At 53.1% G+C, this 17324-nt stretch overlaps 1 protein-coding gene across 11 annotated transcripts; it reads right to left on the bottom strand.

Annotated features, from left to right (window-relative positions):
- Window positions 1-2348: 2348 nt before the first annotated feature.
- LOC104864638 (solute carrier family 35 member E2A) lies at window positions 2349-17318 on the bottom strand. Of its 11 annotated transcripts, none has more exons than XM_010627734.2 (10): window positions 17059-17318; window positions 15337-15421; window positions 10959-11426; window positions 10763-10898; window positions 10356-10483; window positions 8472-8592; window positions 8227-8280; window positions 7875-7947; window positions 5617-5762; window positions 2349-3839 (listed from the first exon to the last, which is right to left on the bottom strand). In XM_010627734.2, the coding sequence occupies exons 3-10, from the start codon at window positions 11272-11274 to the stop codon at window positions 3602-3604; spliced, it is 1212 nt and encodes a 403-aa protein (XP_010626036.1). In that variant the 5' UTR covers window positions 11275-11426; window positions 15337-15421; window positions 17059-17318; the 3' UTR covers window positions 2349-3601. The 11 variants fall into 11 exon arrangements, with proteins under 11 accessions (XP_010626036.1, XP_010626035.1, XP_010626039.1 ...); XM_010627733.2 differs by lacking the exon at window positions 17059-17318 and adding an exon at window positions 16890-17051; XM_010627737.2 differs by lacking the exon at window positions 17059-17318 and adding an exon at window positions 16898-17051.
- Between the last annotated feature and the right edge of the window lie 6 nt (window positions 17319-17324).

The raw sequence follows: 17324 nt of genomic DNA, 5'->3' as shown, positions 1-17324 counted from the left end.
TCTCCCCAAGTTTGGTATAAAGCAAATAGGATTTGGCTCTGATGCAGATTTGTCGATATGAATTTCAAGTTTCCCAGTGTAGGAATGCAACTATGTCTGTAGCCCTGTAGAAGCGGCATCTATAAACCCTTGGGAAGGCACAGACTCAAATCTGTCTGCAAACAGCCCAGAAATTGCAAATAAATGGAATGCATTTTACAAGAAATGGAAATGAAAACAAAACAATGGACAAATAAGACTTGGCAAGTTGGAACACTTTCGAACTGAATTTGGACATCTGAACAAGCTGAGCAAGCAAGGGTCCAACAGAAAATTCAGAATCACAGCCTCCAGGAAACCCGGATGAAATACTTCAGAATCTGCAGCTTTATGGGAAACAGCCAACTCAGGGTCAGCAGGACCTCAGCCATCTGCTCTTGGCTCCTTGTCTAGGAAAGATGCAGCCTAACTGATCAGGAGAGTTGGGACATTGGAATTTATAAATTATAAAATGTACCAGCAAGCTAGTAGTGGTGGCACAGCCTTTTATCACTGCACAGAGGGAGGCTGAAGCAGGAAGATTGAAAGTTGAAGTCCTCCTTCGGCACTTTAGCAAGTGCTGTGCCTTGCTGGGAATGAGCTCAGCTCAAAAGACCTTGGGTTCAACCCCTGATACTGAAAAAAAAAAAAGTGGCACTGAAAAAAAAGTGCTGGCAGTTTAGCGATAGGTAGAATGCTTACCTAACATGTTTGAGGCACTAGGTTTGGTCCCCAGCACCACAAAAAAGAAAAAAAATGAAGAGGCCCCTACCAAGCCACATGTAAAGGCTTAAATAGAATGTTGGTCAAAGACTAAATAGAGAGGATTTCTATCTGTAACAACCTTACTTTTTTTCCCACCCAGGGAAATGGTCCAAATACTTTCAAGCCTTAGAAGAATATCACAGATGTGAAAAGCCGTGTTGGGTATCTATCCACACTGACCCACGTAAGTGACCATCAGAAAAGCAGGAAGTTAAAGCTACCAGTTTCGTGACATATATTTTAAAGGCATGCTACAAAGCAGATCTCCATTTGGTTGACACTTTTTGTATAGCATTTTTAAAAAATAGTTTCTGATTTGTGTTTACTTTTCTCAAATGAAAGACACATTGTGGATTGTTCAAGAGTTCCGGGCAGGCAGATTATTTTAATGCTGATACACAGGAAATTATGACTATCAAAATTTTAGAAAAGCTTTTTATGTTTCTAAGTGGCAGAAAGTTTTTGTTTTCAGTACTGGGAATGGAACCTGGGGTTGTGATGCTAGGCACGTGCTTCACCACTGTGCTACACTGCCAGTCAAGGGAAATTTTCTAAAATTGGAAGTCTGTTCATCTCCAAGCATGGGTGTAAGGAAGCAGATGCTCCAGCTCAGGAGATAAATGAGCTGTGTACAAGGCACAGACAATAGCATGGATGCAGGAGGATCAACCCAATGTAAGAAACAACACCTAGCATCAGCATTTCTACACGCACATCTATAACAGCTTGCTGAGGACCATGCTATAAAAGGAGTACATAAAGGTAATAAAAAATATTGCATCTAGGCCGGGGATTTAGCTCAGTGGTTCTGCCTCCTGCCTCGAAGGCTCAAGGTCCTGAGTTCAATCCTGGGAACTCCCCGCAAAAATATTGCGTCTGTACAGTCATAAGCAGATGGCCAAGCCAGCCATGGGTTCACCGCTGTCCTGGAAACATGTTCAGAGCACTATTGGGATTGGCAACTGAGCTGTGCACTGAGGCCAGGGGAAGAAATGTAGGCTGGGCCAGGGCCCATCGCTGGCCATGGCACTGGCTCCTGGTCTGTGCCTACCCAGGATGAGGGAAAGTCTCAAAGGCAGCTTTGTAGGAAATTACCTCACTTTTTAATTATTTTGGAAAATCTCTGGTTTTCATTTTTGGTCCACACATTTAGAAAATCGAAACAGGCTTCGAGCCACTTGTGAGGTGGGGGGGTTGGGCACATCACAATGGGCTGCTTCCTGTTCCACACAGGCAGAGATCTGAAGAATACCCGGAAGCCCACACTCAGCCAGGTCTGGGGGGCCAGGCCAAGGGCTCCTTCGAGCAGTCACCACGTTCATGCTGATAGCGTGGCAGCCATACTGGCAAGAGGACAGGGTGGCCCTGCAGGTCAATCCAACCCCCACCACCCTGACCAACTCCCCTGCATTTTCTTTAGTTTTAGGGGAGCAGAGAGGAAGGAAAAGAAAAGTAGGCAGTCACATGAGACAAGGTCTCCCCAGTACAGGTGACCTGTGTACCTGCACACAGCAGGCCTCATCCTTAGAAGGCAGCTGCAGGCTCAAAGACCTTGTCTTAGTCCATTGGCATGGCATGATTTTTCAAGTAGTTAGCACTTAATGACAGGTACTTATTGCTGTTTGTTTCTGAGAGATTTTATCTCCAGGATGGACTACTTTGTATTTTCCAGGAGAGAAGCCAACTGGAAAACCAGAGAACCAATTATGGCTGCTATAGAGCTAGCAAATAGGGACAGGAAATGAGAATGGGCCGACCAGCACCCAGGCTATGGCTCACAGGGAGAAGGGCTGGGGAAGCACAGCAAGGTGAGGAGTAAGGAGGATGCAGCCTGTCACACAGCCTATGCACCAGTGTGCTCAGTGCCCCTTCCTCTGGCCCTGGGAGTGGGTGACGTTGACAGCGATGTCACGGTCCCCGGCGTGGGGATGAGCAGACGACTCATGGGCAGATAGGGGCCCACCTGACACAGAACACTCAGAGACCTTTTATATAGGTGCTTGCTTCATCAAAACATAGTGTCACTTTCAGTGTCATACCAGGCATGGTGGTGCACACCTGTGATCCCAGCACTCAGGAGGCTGACGAAGGAGCATCACCATGAATTCAAGGGCAGCCTGAGGTGCATAACAAGACCCTGTCTCAAACAAACAAAAAACTTTCAAGCTGTCACCCGTGAGACACTCAGCCAGACAAGCTCCCTGTTAGGTCCAGCAGTGGGGTTGGCCCCGAGGAGAGCCCAGCTTCCCCTCCATAGGGTCCCACACAAGGGAGGAATGGCAGAGATTTATTGTCACCCGTTGGGCAGGACTTGCCATCTGGCAAGGGACAGGCCACAGGTGCGGGGGCTCAGATCAGTACAGGCTGGGGAAGGAGCCATGGGCTGCCCTCTGGGAGCAATTCATACCCCTTCCAGTGTTTCATGGTGGGGTGGCTCTGGGGTACCCTGACACAGCTCTGGAGCACGACAGACCCCAGTTTCCAGGCAGTCTGTGCCCCATTTCTTTAGGCTGTGCGACCTCCGTGCCTGAGGCCATGGGCACCTGGCATTGTCCCATCCTGGCGCCTGCAGGTGGACACTGTGCCGACCTCCAGGCTTGGCTGTAGCCTGGGCGGCATGGACACCTGTGGTAGCTGGCGTGAGGAACTCGGGGTCTCCTTGCTGGCACCCAGCAGGGAACACCCCATGTCAGCACTGAGCCCAGTGGTCACGCACAGCCCAGAGCGAGCTGGGCACCCTCTCCCGCAGTGCTCACAGCTGGTGACGACTCAGGGGACGCCCCACACGTCCACCTCACACCAAGTGCAAGGGCCTGGGTCAGTGGTGCTGCCTGGGGTCCTGGAGAAGCAGTGGCTCCGCATCATCCTCTGGGGCCCAGCTGGTGGCTACGGCCAGGCTCTGCATGGCCTCTTGCTGATGCTGCCGTGCCTTGTTGTAGAGCAGGACACCCACTGTCACCAGAACGGTGCCAACAGCAGACAGGCTGGTGATCTTGTTGCCAAAAACGATGATGCTGAGCCAGATGGACAAGGCGTGCTTCACAGTGCTGGCCACGCTGCAGACAGGGCAGGGGGCACTGTGACCACAGTGCTGTGGGGCCGGGGAATGAGTGGGGCCAGGGGCCTGCTGCAGGCTCTCCAAGGATGCTTTTTGTTATGCAAACATTGAAGCAGAGAAACACTGTAACCAACAGCCCAATTCCCACCTGATGGCTGGCCACAACACTGTTTCATTCTATCTTTGGAGTGAAACAGGAAAGTATAGACAGTGTAACATTTTGCCCCTAAATACTTCACCCTCTTTTCCAAAAAGTAATAAGTCCCTAAAAAACAACAACAACAACAACAATACCCATCCTAGCCTGAGGAGGTGGCCCACGCCTGTCATCCCAGCACTCTGGGAGCCTAAGGCAGAAGAATCACAAGTTCAAGTCTACCCTAGGTAAGTTAATGACTGAGAATAAAAAATAAGGGCTGGGGACACAGCTCAGCACAAACTGGTCCTGGGTTCAATCCTCAGGACTAGTAAATAAATAAATATCATGTGGATGATGAACAGGAACAGACTTTCTAAGCTATACAGTGTGACATCTGTTTTATGTCACTCATCGCTCACATTTGAGAACTCTGAGTAATGCTGAGGTCAGTGACTGAGTGATGCTAGGGGAGGACATGTTTGGTTCTGTGCAGATTCTGTGCCCTTCTCTGAGCAGACAGAGCTTAGGTGTGGACTTTGGTCTTGGTCTCAAGTCCTGGAACCAACTGCCTAGCCCCAGAGGGAAAACTTCAGTTGTTCATTCTCTTATACCATGAGGAAAACTGCTAAAAGACATCTTTGGTTTTCAGATTATTTTGAGCCATCATTAACTGGGACATTTGAACCTGCAGTTTCCTGCCTGACACTTTTCTGTAGAATGTCACCTGTTGCGCTGAACAGTTATAGGGCTTAGTGGCAGGTGGTATGGCCCACATCCATATTCCTAGTTCTGGGGAGGCTGAGGCAGGAGGGTCACGAATTGGAGGCCAGCCTGGATTATACAGTGAGGCCTTGTCTCTAAGAGAGCTCGAAGGAATAGGTGAGAATTTGCTGCACTGACGTGGACCCAGTGAAAAGTGGAGAGAAGCGGGAGATGCCAGGCATGGTGGCGCACACCTGTGAGCCCAGCACCAGGAAGGCCAAGGCAGGAGGATCAGCATGAGCTGAAGGCCAACCTGGGCTACATACTGAGTTCAAGGCAGCCTAAAGTACCTAGTAAGACCCCAAAAAACCCCAAAAGAGAACCAAACAAAAGCAGCAACAGAGAGATCTGAGCATGGCCTGCAGCAGCACCACCTGGCACGTCTGCTTCTGCTTTCACAGTCAGGGACCTGGCCGGCTCCCCTGGGCCATTTGGAAGGCAGAGAAAAGGCTACCGAGCTGGCCAGTACATGATGCGGCAGACCTACTGCTGGGGCCAGCACCAGAGAGAGCTCACTTCCTCTGTCTGCCATCTCAAGCTGCACACCCACCACGCCTGACCAGTTAGGGAGGTGAGAGGAGGCCCATCTGCCCCTACCCCGAGTGGCCAGAGGGGCGCCCCAGCCTCACAGCACCCAGCATGAACAGCAAACCAAGAAAGCACGAGCTCCACTCCTGGCTGTGCTGCCCACAGCCCAAGTGCTCCACGGCACACAGACAGAAAACACAAGCGACCCAAAGACTTTAAGTAGAAGCTTCCTGAAATCTCAGTGCTGGTACCAAGCAGCCCAGCCCATGTATGACTACTCGTAACTGTGGGGAAGAAGTCAGGTTTCCCCGAAAACCACCCATCCCGGCCTCCAGAGGCAGCGCACCTGAAGGTCACAGGAGAGATCTTGCCCATGAGGGCGTAGGCAGTGACGCTCTGCAGGTGGAACAGGGCGCCGTCTGTCAGCAGCAGCAGCACCACATCCTGACTGTAGCGGAAGCTCCTCCCGCTCCTGCCGATCACAGGCACATCCTGCAGCCAGAACAGAGGGTGCTCTGTGGCCTCATCTTGGACACAGTCACCACCAAGGTGATGCCAAGTCACTGGTACAGGGCCAGGGAGACACCCTGCAGCCTGCTGGGCAGCAGTTGGATTGCCCTTGCCAGGACTTTTTTCTTTCTCATCTGTTTTGAGATAAGGTCTTGCTACACAGCCCAGACTGGCTGCCCATGCAGGATGACCCCCAGTCTCCCAAGCGCTGGGGTTACAGGTGAACCCCACCACACCTGCACATGCAGATGCTGAGAGCTATGCAGCCCATGACCTGGGTGGTGGGGAAGAATGGATAAAACTCCCAGCAACGCGCCACTTCCCCCCAGGACAGCCCCTGAGACAGCCGGCCATGGTGGCACAGGCCTCTAAACCCACACTTAGGAGGCTGAGCAGAAGGACTGCAAGTTCAGGTCCAGCCTAGGCTACGTAGTGAGACTGTCTCCAAAAAAAAAAGCTAATCCTGACACAAAGACCCAAACCCACGCACTTGAGGTCCCACGAGACAGAAAAGTAGGACATGGTACGGGGGGGCCAAGGGAAGTGGCTATGGAGTGCTGAACAAGGACAAGTGTCGCTCTGGAATGAGAACAGTCTAGGGGTGGGTGAGGGCACACGGTGTGTATACTTGGTGCCACCAAGCTGTCCACTGATTTAAGATGCTCCAGGTGTGGGGCACACGCTGGCAGTTCCAGCTATTCAGGGGCTGAGGTAGGAGCGTCGCTACTTCACAGCCACAATGGCAACTTCGTGAGACCCTGTCTCAAATGACATGAAGAGGCTGGGGATGCAGCTCAGTGACACTTCTGGATTCAACCTGTGGTACCTCAAAAAAGAAAAGAAAAAAAAATTTTTTTTCCATTTTTTTGAACTCACTAAGTAGTCCAGACTGGCCTCAAACGCATGGCAATCCTCTTGCCTCGGCCTCCCTAGTGCTGGGATTATAGGTGTGCGTCCCCATGCTTTGCTACAAAAAGGAAAAAATTTTCACACATGCAATTCCAGTACACTGGGAGGCACAGGCAGAAAGATCCAAAGTTTGAGTCCTGGCTGGAAAACTTAGTGACTTGGTGGGACCCTTTCTCAAGACAAAAATTAAAAAAGAGCTGGGGGTGTAGCTCAGTATGAAGGCTGTACGTGCAACCTCCAGTGCCGCAAGAAGAAAAAAAAAGTAAATTTTACCGTGTATATCATGGATTCAATACATATTTAACTACAAAAAATCCACACACGGAGCCTGGGATTTAGCTCAGTGGTTCCACCACCTGCCTTGCAAGCGCAAGGTCCTGAGTTTGATCCCTGGTACCAAAAAAAATCCACACACAGGTTCTTTCAGTCAACTATTCATTCCAGAAAACATCCCAGAGAGACACTCACTGTGAGGTGTGTGTGCGTGTGGGCAGCACCAGCCTCGTGTGCAGCCGAGAAGAGGCGCCCCTAGCGGCAATGTTGGGCACAGTGCACACCACAAACAAGTAGAGGGACCACAGTAGCCACATGTGATGCCACCACGTTCACAGTGAAAACAAACCACACAAACCTAAAAACTCACACAGGGCCAGAGATTTGGCCAAGTGGCACCATGCCTGCCTCACAAGCACAAGGTCCTGAGTTCGATCCCTGGTACCAAAAAACAAAACAACCCATACAAAAAAATCTCAGAAACCTGGGTGTGGTGGTGCACACCTGTGATCCCAGAACTTGGGAGGCTGAGACAGGAGGGTTACCACAAGTTCAAGTCCAGCCTGGGCTCCACAGTAGTTGAAGGCCAGTCTGAACTACATAGAGACCCTAGTACGATGAGACCCTGTCTTAAAAAACAGAAAGAGAAAGGGAGAGGGAGAGAGAGAAAGAGATAAAAGAGATGGAGAGAGGGAGGGAGGGAGAGGGAGAGAGGGAGGAAAAGAAAAGAGGAAAGGAAAGGAAATCTCAGCAAACAGTGCAAGTCCATGAGGCCTTAGGCACAGCCACATCCAAGAGCCCCTCAGTGGTGGCCTCACTCTGGTGTCCCAGTGGACAACAGCTGCCAAGCAGGCAAAATTAACCGTTCTGCTCCTGCGAAGCCAGGTGTGGTGGAGCGGCCTGGAGACCCACCATGAAGAAGATCCAGGCAGGGATGAGCATCACCATCGCTGCTGCACTGGTGTAGAACTGCAGCTCTGGGGCCCTGCGGGGACAGGGGATGGGGCCTCGCACACCTGGGGACGGGGGACGGGGCCTCGCACACCTGGGGATGGGGGATGGGGCCTTGCACACCTGGATGCCGAGGACACATTTGGCCAAACATAATGAAAGCCAGGCACCCAGCCTGCTGTCTCGGGGGTGCACAGCTCCCATGAATTTGAGCAGCAAGCTAAAGGACATGGGAGATGTGCCAGGCCTGGCAGGGCAACGCACAAACTCCCCAGGGGCTGGCAAATGGGGTCTGCTCACTGGCAATACTCACGAGAACCGGTACTTGTCTCCGCTGAGCAGCTTCTTGGAAAAGACGTTCTGCAAACTTGAAAAAGAAGAGGCTGTACATGGGAGCTGGTGTGGCCAGCTCAGTGATTTGGGGAAAGATGGCACCAGAAGTCACAGGCCTAACTGAGTGAGTCTGGACCTGAATGTCCGCAAACCCAGGTGAGGGCACAGGTGCAGCCTCCTGACCCCATCCCGTGTCCCCATCCAGCGCCCAGTGCCCAGCCTCACCAGTCCATGATGTTGGTGGACAGTGCAGCTGAAAAGCCCAGGATATTGAAGCTGATCTCAGTGGCAGTGCACAGCGCCAGCCCTCCCATGACCGGGATGAGGGACAGGTTGACCAGCAGCCCTGGCAAGGGCAAAACACACGTGACACAGGGCACAGGTCCTGGGACAGTGTGACTTCTGCCTTCATTATAAACCTGATGCCCTCGCCAGGGTGCTGGGAAATAAAGCAAAGAGATTCCGTGTCTGTAAGGGCCCCGAACCGTGTCTACCTTGCTGCCAGCCCCAGAGCAGGAGGTATTCCCAGGAGGCTTAGGGCCATGGACAGTGAGATTTGGAGCCAGCATGGTATGCTCAGTACACCCTTCTGGGTTGACCCCTTGTTTCCTTCTGAGTAACAAAAAGCCTTATGTGACTGATTTTAAAAATCTATTCAAGGGCCGGGAATTTAGCTCGGTGGTTCTGCCACCTGCCTCACAAGCACAAGGACCCAAGTTCTATCCCCGGTACCCTCTCAAGAAAATCCATTCAACATGATGAAAATCACCTGCACATACTTATTTTGAAAAAAGGATACCAGACACCGTGTTGTTCTTTCATTTGGGTATGTCATTTACTTTTAAATTCAAAGAAAATGAGAGTTTGAACTTTTGTGTGTGTGTGTGGTACTGAGAATTGAACCCAGGGCCTTAGCACTGAGTTTCATCCCCTGCCCAATTTTTATTTAAGTTTTTTTTTTTTGGTACTGGGGATCGAACTTGGGTCCTTGTGCTTGCAAGGCAGGCGGCGGAACCACAGAGCTAAATCCCTGGCCCTTTATTTGTTTTTGAGACAGTGTCTCAAGTTGTGCGCGGGGCAGCCGCCGCAAAAACAGAGCTAAATCCCTGGCCCTTTATTTGTTTTTGAGACAGTGTCTCACTAGTCACAAAGGGCTGGAACTTGCCATCTTCCTGCCTCAGCCTCCCACAGTACAGGACTACAGAAGTTTGCAGCTGCCTTTCACTGTTTAGCAAGAGAATCTCGGCCCTGGGAGGAGCCACGTCACCCCTTTCAGGAAGCGGCTCCCTCACTCCATCCATCACTGGATGTTGCTGCCCAGGGTGGAAATGTAAATCCTGAGGAGGCCGCCTCTGGCTGGCAGGTCCTGAGGTGATGAATGAGCAGACCCAGCCGCAGCACATCCCCAGGGCCTGAGCTCAGAAGGGACCAGACCCAGACCAGAGAGCCCAGGTACCAAAGCCTGGTGCTCACTCGTCCCACCCCACAACTATAGGGACTGCTCCTGATGCTACTTTGTGGCCACCTACAGCACTGCAGTTCCAAGAGTCTGCTCCCACCTGCTCCCCTTCAGGCCCTGCCCTCCGGATGGGTGTGGCACACACACCAATAGAAGGGCTTGGGGTACAGCTCTTTGTGAGCCCTGGGTCCATCCCAGCACCTCTAAATGAGTAAGTGCAGGCCAGCAGGGCCGTGCTCTCTACCTTGCTAGAGGCCACCTGCAGTTGCTAAGGTAAAGCTGAACATTCTGGTGGGGTACAGAAGCGGTCGTGGGGGAGCTTTTAAGACAGGGAGGCAGCCAAAGAAGGCAGCAACACGGGAAGATGGAGGAGGGCAGCAGCCACCTCCCATGGCCCTGGAAAGTCCACTGACCACCCTCTGGCCTCTCTGAGGTCAGGACCAGCACCAGGACGTCTGGCTGCCCCAGTTCCTCCTGGTCTCCCACTCCACAGGCCACCACGGGGATGGCTGGGTGCATAAGGCCCAAAGGAACACCTGCTCCAGTGACCGACGGGGGCCACCTCAGAAGCCACTGAGCCCAGAGCTAGTGCTGGGAGATGGGGCGCAGTGAGTGGAGGGGGAGGAGGATGGGGAGCTGCCACAGCTCACCTGTGTACTCGCCCAGGATCATGCGTGACATGATCACCGTGAAGATGGGGGCAGAGCTCTTCACAGTCTCTGCAAATGACACCGCCACATTCTTCAGGCTAACCAGGCCCAGGACCACGGTTGCAAACCTGCCAAGAAGCCAGGTAATGTCGGGACAAGTCACCTAAAGTCAAGAGCTCAGGACAAGGACCCTGACCCTCACCAGCCAGCAGGAAGCCCGGCTGTGGGCTCCAGCTGGGGCCCAGAATGTGTCCCCCCAAGAGTGACTGTGGCCTCTGGCCAGGTGGCCCCTGCCTGCCCCACAGCCCAGGCATCAGAGTCCAGGCTGCTCAGCACAGTCTGACTCAGGAGCTGCAAAGCCAAGCCTGCCAGGACGTGCTCTGGAGCCGGCGAGGGAGGGACCCTACCTCATGAGGCCCACGAAGAGCATGGTCATGATGAAGTTGGGTGGGTAGGACAGCCGCGGCTTGTGCTGGTGGAGGCAGCAAGGGATGAAGGTCTTGGCGCAGCCGATGAGCGTGGTGGACAACATCTGCACGGCGCCTGGAGGAGGCCCGGCGTCAGCGCCCACCAGCGCACCCGCCCGCCCCGCCACCTGCTCACCTAGCATACTGGGCTCGCCCTCCAGCAGTGACAGGATGTACTTGTTGAGGAACAGTGTGCAGAAGCTGAAGAAGAACCACAGCGTGAGGTAGGCGAGTGCCCGAGAACTCCACACACCCAGGTCCGACTCGATGACCGTGGTCTCAGTGATGGTGACAGTGAGCAAGCTTCCCTCTGCGCCACCCTCGCGCTGGGAGAAGAGGATCTCACTGCGGTGGCCAGGCAGCGGGGCCCAGGTGAGCGGTGGCTTCCCTTTGGGTTCTGCATCAGAGCTGGAGCCGGGCTTGCTGCCCTCCGGGGCCAAGGGCTCTGCCATGCTGAGGCCACCACCAGGAGGATGGAGTACAACTCAGTGGGGCTGGCATGGGTCACAGCAACTGCCAGCGGTGGGGACGCAAGCAAGCCTGGCAGGAATGGCCCAGGAGGCACAGAAGCCAAGGCCAATGCTAAGGAAAGTAAATGCGTCACCTGTGGGGAGGAGCATTCATGTTCTTAGCACTTTGAACATCAGTTGAAACAGCTTAAAACCCAGAGACACCAGAGCTGGGCTCAGCCTGCCCGGAACTCTGGGGCTCTGCCCTCCCCACCCTTTCTCCTAAATTGGGTTTTGTCCTCAGACCCTAACCCCTGCACACACCTGGTGTAGTACATGGCTTGGCTCACTCCACTGAGAATGGTTTGTTTGATTCTGTTTTGTTTTGTTCTTTTAAGAGATCTTTTTATGTAGCCCTCACCGGCCTTGAACTCATGGTGATCCTCCTGCCTCAGCCTTCCCAGTACTGGGATTACAGCTGTGCAGCACCACGCCCACCCATTCCACCCAGGTTGGGTCCCCACCAGCAAGCTCAATGTGTTTTATGTCACACGTTTCATGTATATCAGCTTTTTGTTTTTTGGTATTGAGGGTCAAGCCCAGGGGCTTCATAATGAACTACATTCCCAGCCCATTTATTTTTTAAGACAGGGTTGGGGCCAGGGATAGCTCAGTGCCACCACTTCTCTTGCAAGTGCAAGGTCAATCCCTGGTACCAAAAAAAAAAAAAAAAGACAGGGTCTCACAAAGCTGCTAAATTGCAAACTGGGCCCAAACTTGATCCTTCTGCTCCAGCCTCCCAGAGTGCTGGATGACAGGCATGCCTCTGGCTCATATTTCCTATCCATACTGGAGTCTCCTGGTGGGGCCTCTCCGATGCCAGTGCCATACACAAAGCGCTGGAAGCCAAGCTCACGTCTGTCTTGCAGCTGCAATCTGGTGGCCCTGCCCTGTGACACATGCCCAGAGGATGTGATGGGGATTGAATAGCTGGGGACTAGATGAGCGCTCCATGTCCTGGCTCTCACACAGCACAGGACATGTGATAAAGAGACAGAGGAACTAGGCATGAGGGGCGTACCTGTGATCCCAGTGCTCAGGAGGCTGAGACAGGAGGACTGCAATGAGTTCAAGGCCAGCCTGGGCTGCACAGTGAGATCTTGTCTCAAAACACACCAAAAAAAAGCACAAGGACCCGAGTTCAATCCCTGGTACAAAAAAAAAAAAACCAAAAAAAAAAAACACACCAACCAAAAGCGGGGAGGGGACATAGCTCTGTGCAAAGTCCTGGGTTCAATCCCCCTGCTGAGCAGTGCACAAGTCCTCTGCTGACAGTATGGGCCTCAGGCAACCATGTGCCCGTTCCAGGTTTCTGGTAGGAGCCCAGCCTTAGACACCACTCTGCTTACCTTGCCACACTCCATCCTGGTGCCACCACCTGTCCCTGGTGCCTCTATACAGTTTTTCCTGTCCCTGAGTCCTCCAGGAACACGAAGCTAAAGCGGCTCCACCCCAGCACCCGTGTCCCTGAGACACTGCACCAAACTGCAGAGGTCATGACCCTGGCTATGATGTAGCTGGAATTACAGAAGGAGGGGAGGGGGAGGAGGAAAGGAGGGGGAAGTGGGGGCTCAGATCCTCTGGCCCATGGCAGCCAAGGGACAGCACCCAGGGCTGTGTTCAAGTCACAGGCTGTCCCAGCCTGGAAACACCCCACAGCAGGAAACTGTCTGGATGCAATTTCCCACAGTCCCAGGGAACAGGGGAAATGGACACAAGGCCTTGCAAGGCCAGCTGGAAAGAGAAGTGCTGGGAAAAGCAGTGGCTCCTCCAGCTCCAGAAGTTGGGTCACTGGCTTCTTTCGTTACCAACAATCAAACAAAACAGCACAACCTAAATGCAATCACCAGGAGAGACAAACAGCCACACTCCAGGAAACAGGCAGACACCTTCCTGGGACAAAACCTGGACCGGGCAACAACAGGACTGACAACCTGCTGTGCTGCTCAGAGCTGCTGGGCAGAGCACTGGCCTGGGTCTAGGAATCAAAGATTGGCAAGGTCAGGGGCAGCATGACTCAGGATGGCCGCCGGCAGCTGCCAGAGGTGACCTCCCTAGGCAGGAGGCCCGGTGGCTCGCAGGCAGCTCGGTCGTTCGTCTCCTCAAAGTGTCCACTGGATGTCATTTCAGTCCCCAAGGCCACCCCCACTTGAGAGGCCATCACCACCCCGGGATATACTATCTGGGTGGGCTCCAATCAGGGCCCCACAACACCCCCTCACGCGCAGCTGGGGGACAGGTGGGCACCACCCCCTGGACGCTGTGGCTCACAGTGGAAGGCCAGCACTGTCCTGGGCATCCCTGTGCAGCACAGCCGCCTATCACTCGCACTGTGATGGGAACCAGGGAAGAGGCCAAGCATGCCTTGAATTCTGACCCAGGGCCCAGAAGCACCCTGGCTGCCACCAGTGTCCTGGCAGAGATCCCAGTGGCCATAGCTGCCTCTCTGGGGAAGGTTGGGGCAACAGGCTGTGGGGGTCCTGGAGGCCAAGGGCAAAGGTTGTGGCGGGGACTGGAACCCCGCTACTCACTGCAGAGCACTATACCGCCCCTCATGCTCACCTTAACCCAGGGTGGAGCAGGTACCTGTGACCAAGGCCACCTCCCACTGCAGGTGCCACCATGTCTGGAAGGGGACCCACAAGCCCCTGGAGCAACCCCACAGAGTGCAACCTGAGAGGATGACCAAGTAGACCCCAAAACCCTGCTGCTGCACCTTTTTCTGCTAAAACCCCAGGCTCTGTCAGTTCCCTGAAGATAGTTTTTTTCTAGTTCTGGAGATTGAGCTCAGCACCTTGACATTGAGCTACATCTCCAGCATTTTACTTCTTTTAGGTTATAATTATACCCCTCCATCCCTTTGAAAATTTTTTATTTTGAGACAGGGTCTTGCTTAGTCACTAAATTGTGCAAGTTGGGCTCCAGATTGCAATCCTCCTGCCTCAGCCTCCCAGAGCACCTGAGGAGTCGGTTTGATACCAGGATGATGGGCCAAGTCAGAAAGAAAAGGTCCTGCATGGTAGCATACCCTGTAGTCTCAGCAGCCAAAGGCTGAGGCAGAGAATCACCCATACCTAGGAGTTCAAGGCTAGCCTGGTCAACACAATGCACAAGGTCCTGTCTCAAAAACAGCAGTAGTGCGCTGAGCGTGGTGGCCTACTCCTATAGGCCCAGCACTCGGGAGGCCAAGGCAGGAGGATCGCTGTGAGTTCAAGGCCACCTGGGTCACACAGTGAGTTAAAGGCCAGCCTGAAATACATAGTCAGATCCTGTCTCAAACAATACAAAAAACAAAAACAGTAACAAGTAACCCACAGGCAAGTTACAATCAATAATATCCATCCGGCAGCACTTGGGAACTGGGCAGTGCTCTGATGTGGTTTCTTTTTTGGCAGTAGTGTGCTTTATTTCTTTGTACCAGGGACCAAACTGGGGACCTTCCACTTGCAAGGCAGGTAGTGGCACTGAGCTAAATCCTCTGCTTTGTAGTACCGGGGATCAAACTCAGGGGTGCTTTACTCCTGAGCTACACCAGCAGCCCTTAAAAAAAATTTTTTTTTTCATTTTGAGAGGGTCTTGTTAAACTACCTAGGCTGGCTTTGCACTTGTGATCCTCCTGCCTCAGCCTCCCATGTAGTTGGGGTTATAGGCATGCGCTGCCACACCCAGCTCTGTCCTTTACTCTGATTATAAGTGAGGCCCTGGTTAGAGTCCACACTCAGAAGGAAATTCATGGGGTCAGAGGTCATTGTAGAAACTCTACGACTTTAGCCCAGAATGAAGGGTCCATGCCCTTTCCTGCATGGCCCAGGTTAAAGCAAATGGTGGAATAATGCATGGTGGCAAAAATGAATCATACACAGCAAGCCCCGAGCCACTGACACAGCCATCTCCACAGGGAGGCCAAGGAATAGGAGGCAACCTTTTCATCCCCTCAGAGGGAGAGCAACAGGAGAGCAGGCAGAGCACAGGGTCTGGCCCAACCTGCACCAGGGTCCCTCTCACCAGGTCATGTCCAGGGGCCTGTGGCCAGCTCTTTTTCCTTGACCCAGGAGACACCAGCTCCTGCCAGAGGGAAGCAGTTCTTGTCCTGCAAGACACAGATTGTCAGAAGTGATCTGGCAACAACAAACTGCTTCTAACCTGCAGAAGCCAGGCATGGTGGCACACACACATCTGTAATACCCCCACAGGGAGGCTGAGGCAGGAGGATCTCAAGTTCAAGGCTACCCTGGGTAACTTAGCAAGACTGTCTCAAAATGAGAAATAAAAAAAAACCAAGAGGTAGGGATGTGGCTCCATGGTGAGGAATGCCTAACATTTGCAAGGTTCTGGGTTCAGTCCCTAGAGTAGGGGGTAAAAAAGCAAAAAACAGTGGCCAACCTCACTAATGAGGCCTGGAAGCTAGAGCTGGGCATGGAGAATTGGCTGCCTACCCTGAAGTCACCAGTATAAAGGTCTGACTGTATGGCTCTCCTGGGCGACAAGAGCTCAACACAGATGAAAGCCAGGCTCCCACCAGCCATGCACAGCAGCTGCCCCGATCCTTCTTGAGGACCGCAGCCTAGACCCGACGCTGGACCAGGACGGGCAGTGATGATGGGATGCCAGCACAACCTGTGACTGACCCACCTCGGACAAGCATGCAGCCAGGGTAGGAATTTCATCCTGGAAGAAGTGAAGATGTTCCCCAACTGCTGGGTGTGAAGTCTGCATTGACTCCAATCCTAGGAGTGACAATCTCCATCCACGTCCGCCTGGGCTAAACCAGAGCCTGACCCCGGGCTATGTCCTCAGCAATTTTTCTGAGACAGGGTCTCACTTCGAAGTCCAGACTGTGTAGCTCAAGCTGGCCTCAAACACACAGTGGTTCTCCTGCTTAGCATCCAGGTGCTGTGATAATAGGCAGGCATGCAACACCTGTCTTTTTTTTTTTTTTTTTTTTTTTTTTTTACTAGTACTTTGAGACAGGGTATTGCTAGCTTGCTAAATTTTCTGGGCTCGGCTGGAGTTTGCAACCCTCCGGCCTCACCATCCTGGACTGCTGGGACCAGCGGCCTATGCCACCATGCCTAGTTCTATGTGTCATTTTAATATGCCCTCCGTGCTGTTTAGTAGTCTCATTCTGTTTTTAAAATGTTTACAAAGTTTATTTCTAGTATAGCACATTGAAATCTCAGCTGCTGGAGCAACAGCGGCCAGCTGGGCACTTTGGCCAGGACCTGGGTTAAATGAGGGAGGGTGGGGTCTCCACAGCAGTGTCTGGCTTTTGGTTTTCTTCTTTTACAGCAGCTGGTGTGATCTAGGATGGGAGCCTAAATGCTGTGGGGAAACTGCCTGCTTGTTAAAACGCCTCATAAACAACCTTCACAGAAAAGTCAAGCTGGGTACGTGATACACACCATGGATCCTAGCAGTCTAGGAGGCTGAGGCAGGAAGATTGGAAATTCCAGTCTAGCCCGAGGAACTCAGACAGACTGTCTCCAAGAAGACAACAGAAAAAGTTGGCCTTGGGTTAAGAAAAAACAAAACAAAACAAACAAACAAACAAAAATCACCTGCTTACTAGGAGAAGGCAGGTCCAGGCCCTGGGTCCGCCCGGGTCGCCAGCCTAGTTCAGTCCCCCGGGGCCCACACCGGAAGTTGGCCTGGTCTGAGGGCAGAGAGACGCCAGCACCGGACTCGACCGAGGAACCGCGTCCCCGCCCCGTCCGCGTCCCGCCCTACCTTCGTCCCCGCCCCGAGGGGTCCCCGGGGACCAAGGCGCCGGGTTCGTTCGTGTCGACTCGACCTCTTCTGTGGTCACAGACCTCTCTCGGAGGTCGGAGGGCCCGGGCGGGGCAGGGGACACCGGGGGTGGGCGAGGGTCACCAGACCGGGCAGTGGATGCTGAGGGCCAGGCAGTGGTCACCGAGTTTGCGTAGGGACACCCGAACGGGCGGTGGTCAGCGGGGCCTGGGCAAAGGACACTGGGACCAGCGGACGCCGGTGTC

Source organism: Fukomys damarensis, unplaced genomic scaffold (assembly GCF_012274545.1).
Source record: "Fukomys damarensis isolate Sample0158 unplaced genomic scaffold, DMR_v1.0_HiC HiC_scaffold_23, whole genome shotgun sequence".
In the NCBI taxonomy this organism is placed as follows: Eukaryota; Metazoa; Chordata; class Mammalia; order Rodentia; family Bathyergidae; genus Fukomys; species Fukomys damarensis.
This window is presented reverse-complemented; position numbering and strand designations above follow the sequence as displayed.

What these genes read in the sequence shown, in the direction of transcription:
- LOC104864638 (XM_010627734.2), bottom strand. Translation starts at nt 11,274, where the DNA reads ATGGCAGAGCCCTTGGCCCCGGAGGGCAGCAAGCCCGGCTCCAGCTCT. An exon ending in GGAGACAAGTACCGGTTCTC is followed by an intron (nt 7,948 to 8,226) that starts GTGAGTATTGCC and finishes CTGTCCCCGCAG; the next exon opens with GGCCCCAGAGCTGCAGTTCT. An exon ending in ATCTCTCCTGTGACCTTCAG is followed by an intron (nt 3,840 to 5,616) that starts GTGCGCTGCCTC and finishes CCCTGTCTGCAG; the next exon opens with CGTGGCCAGCACTGTGAAGC.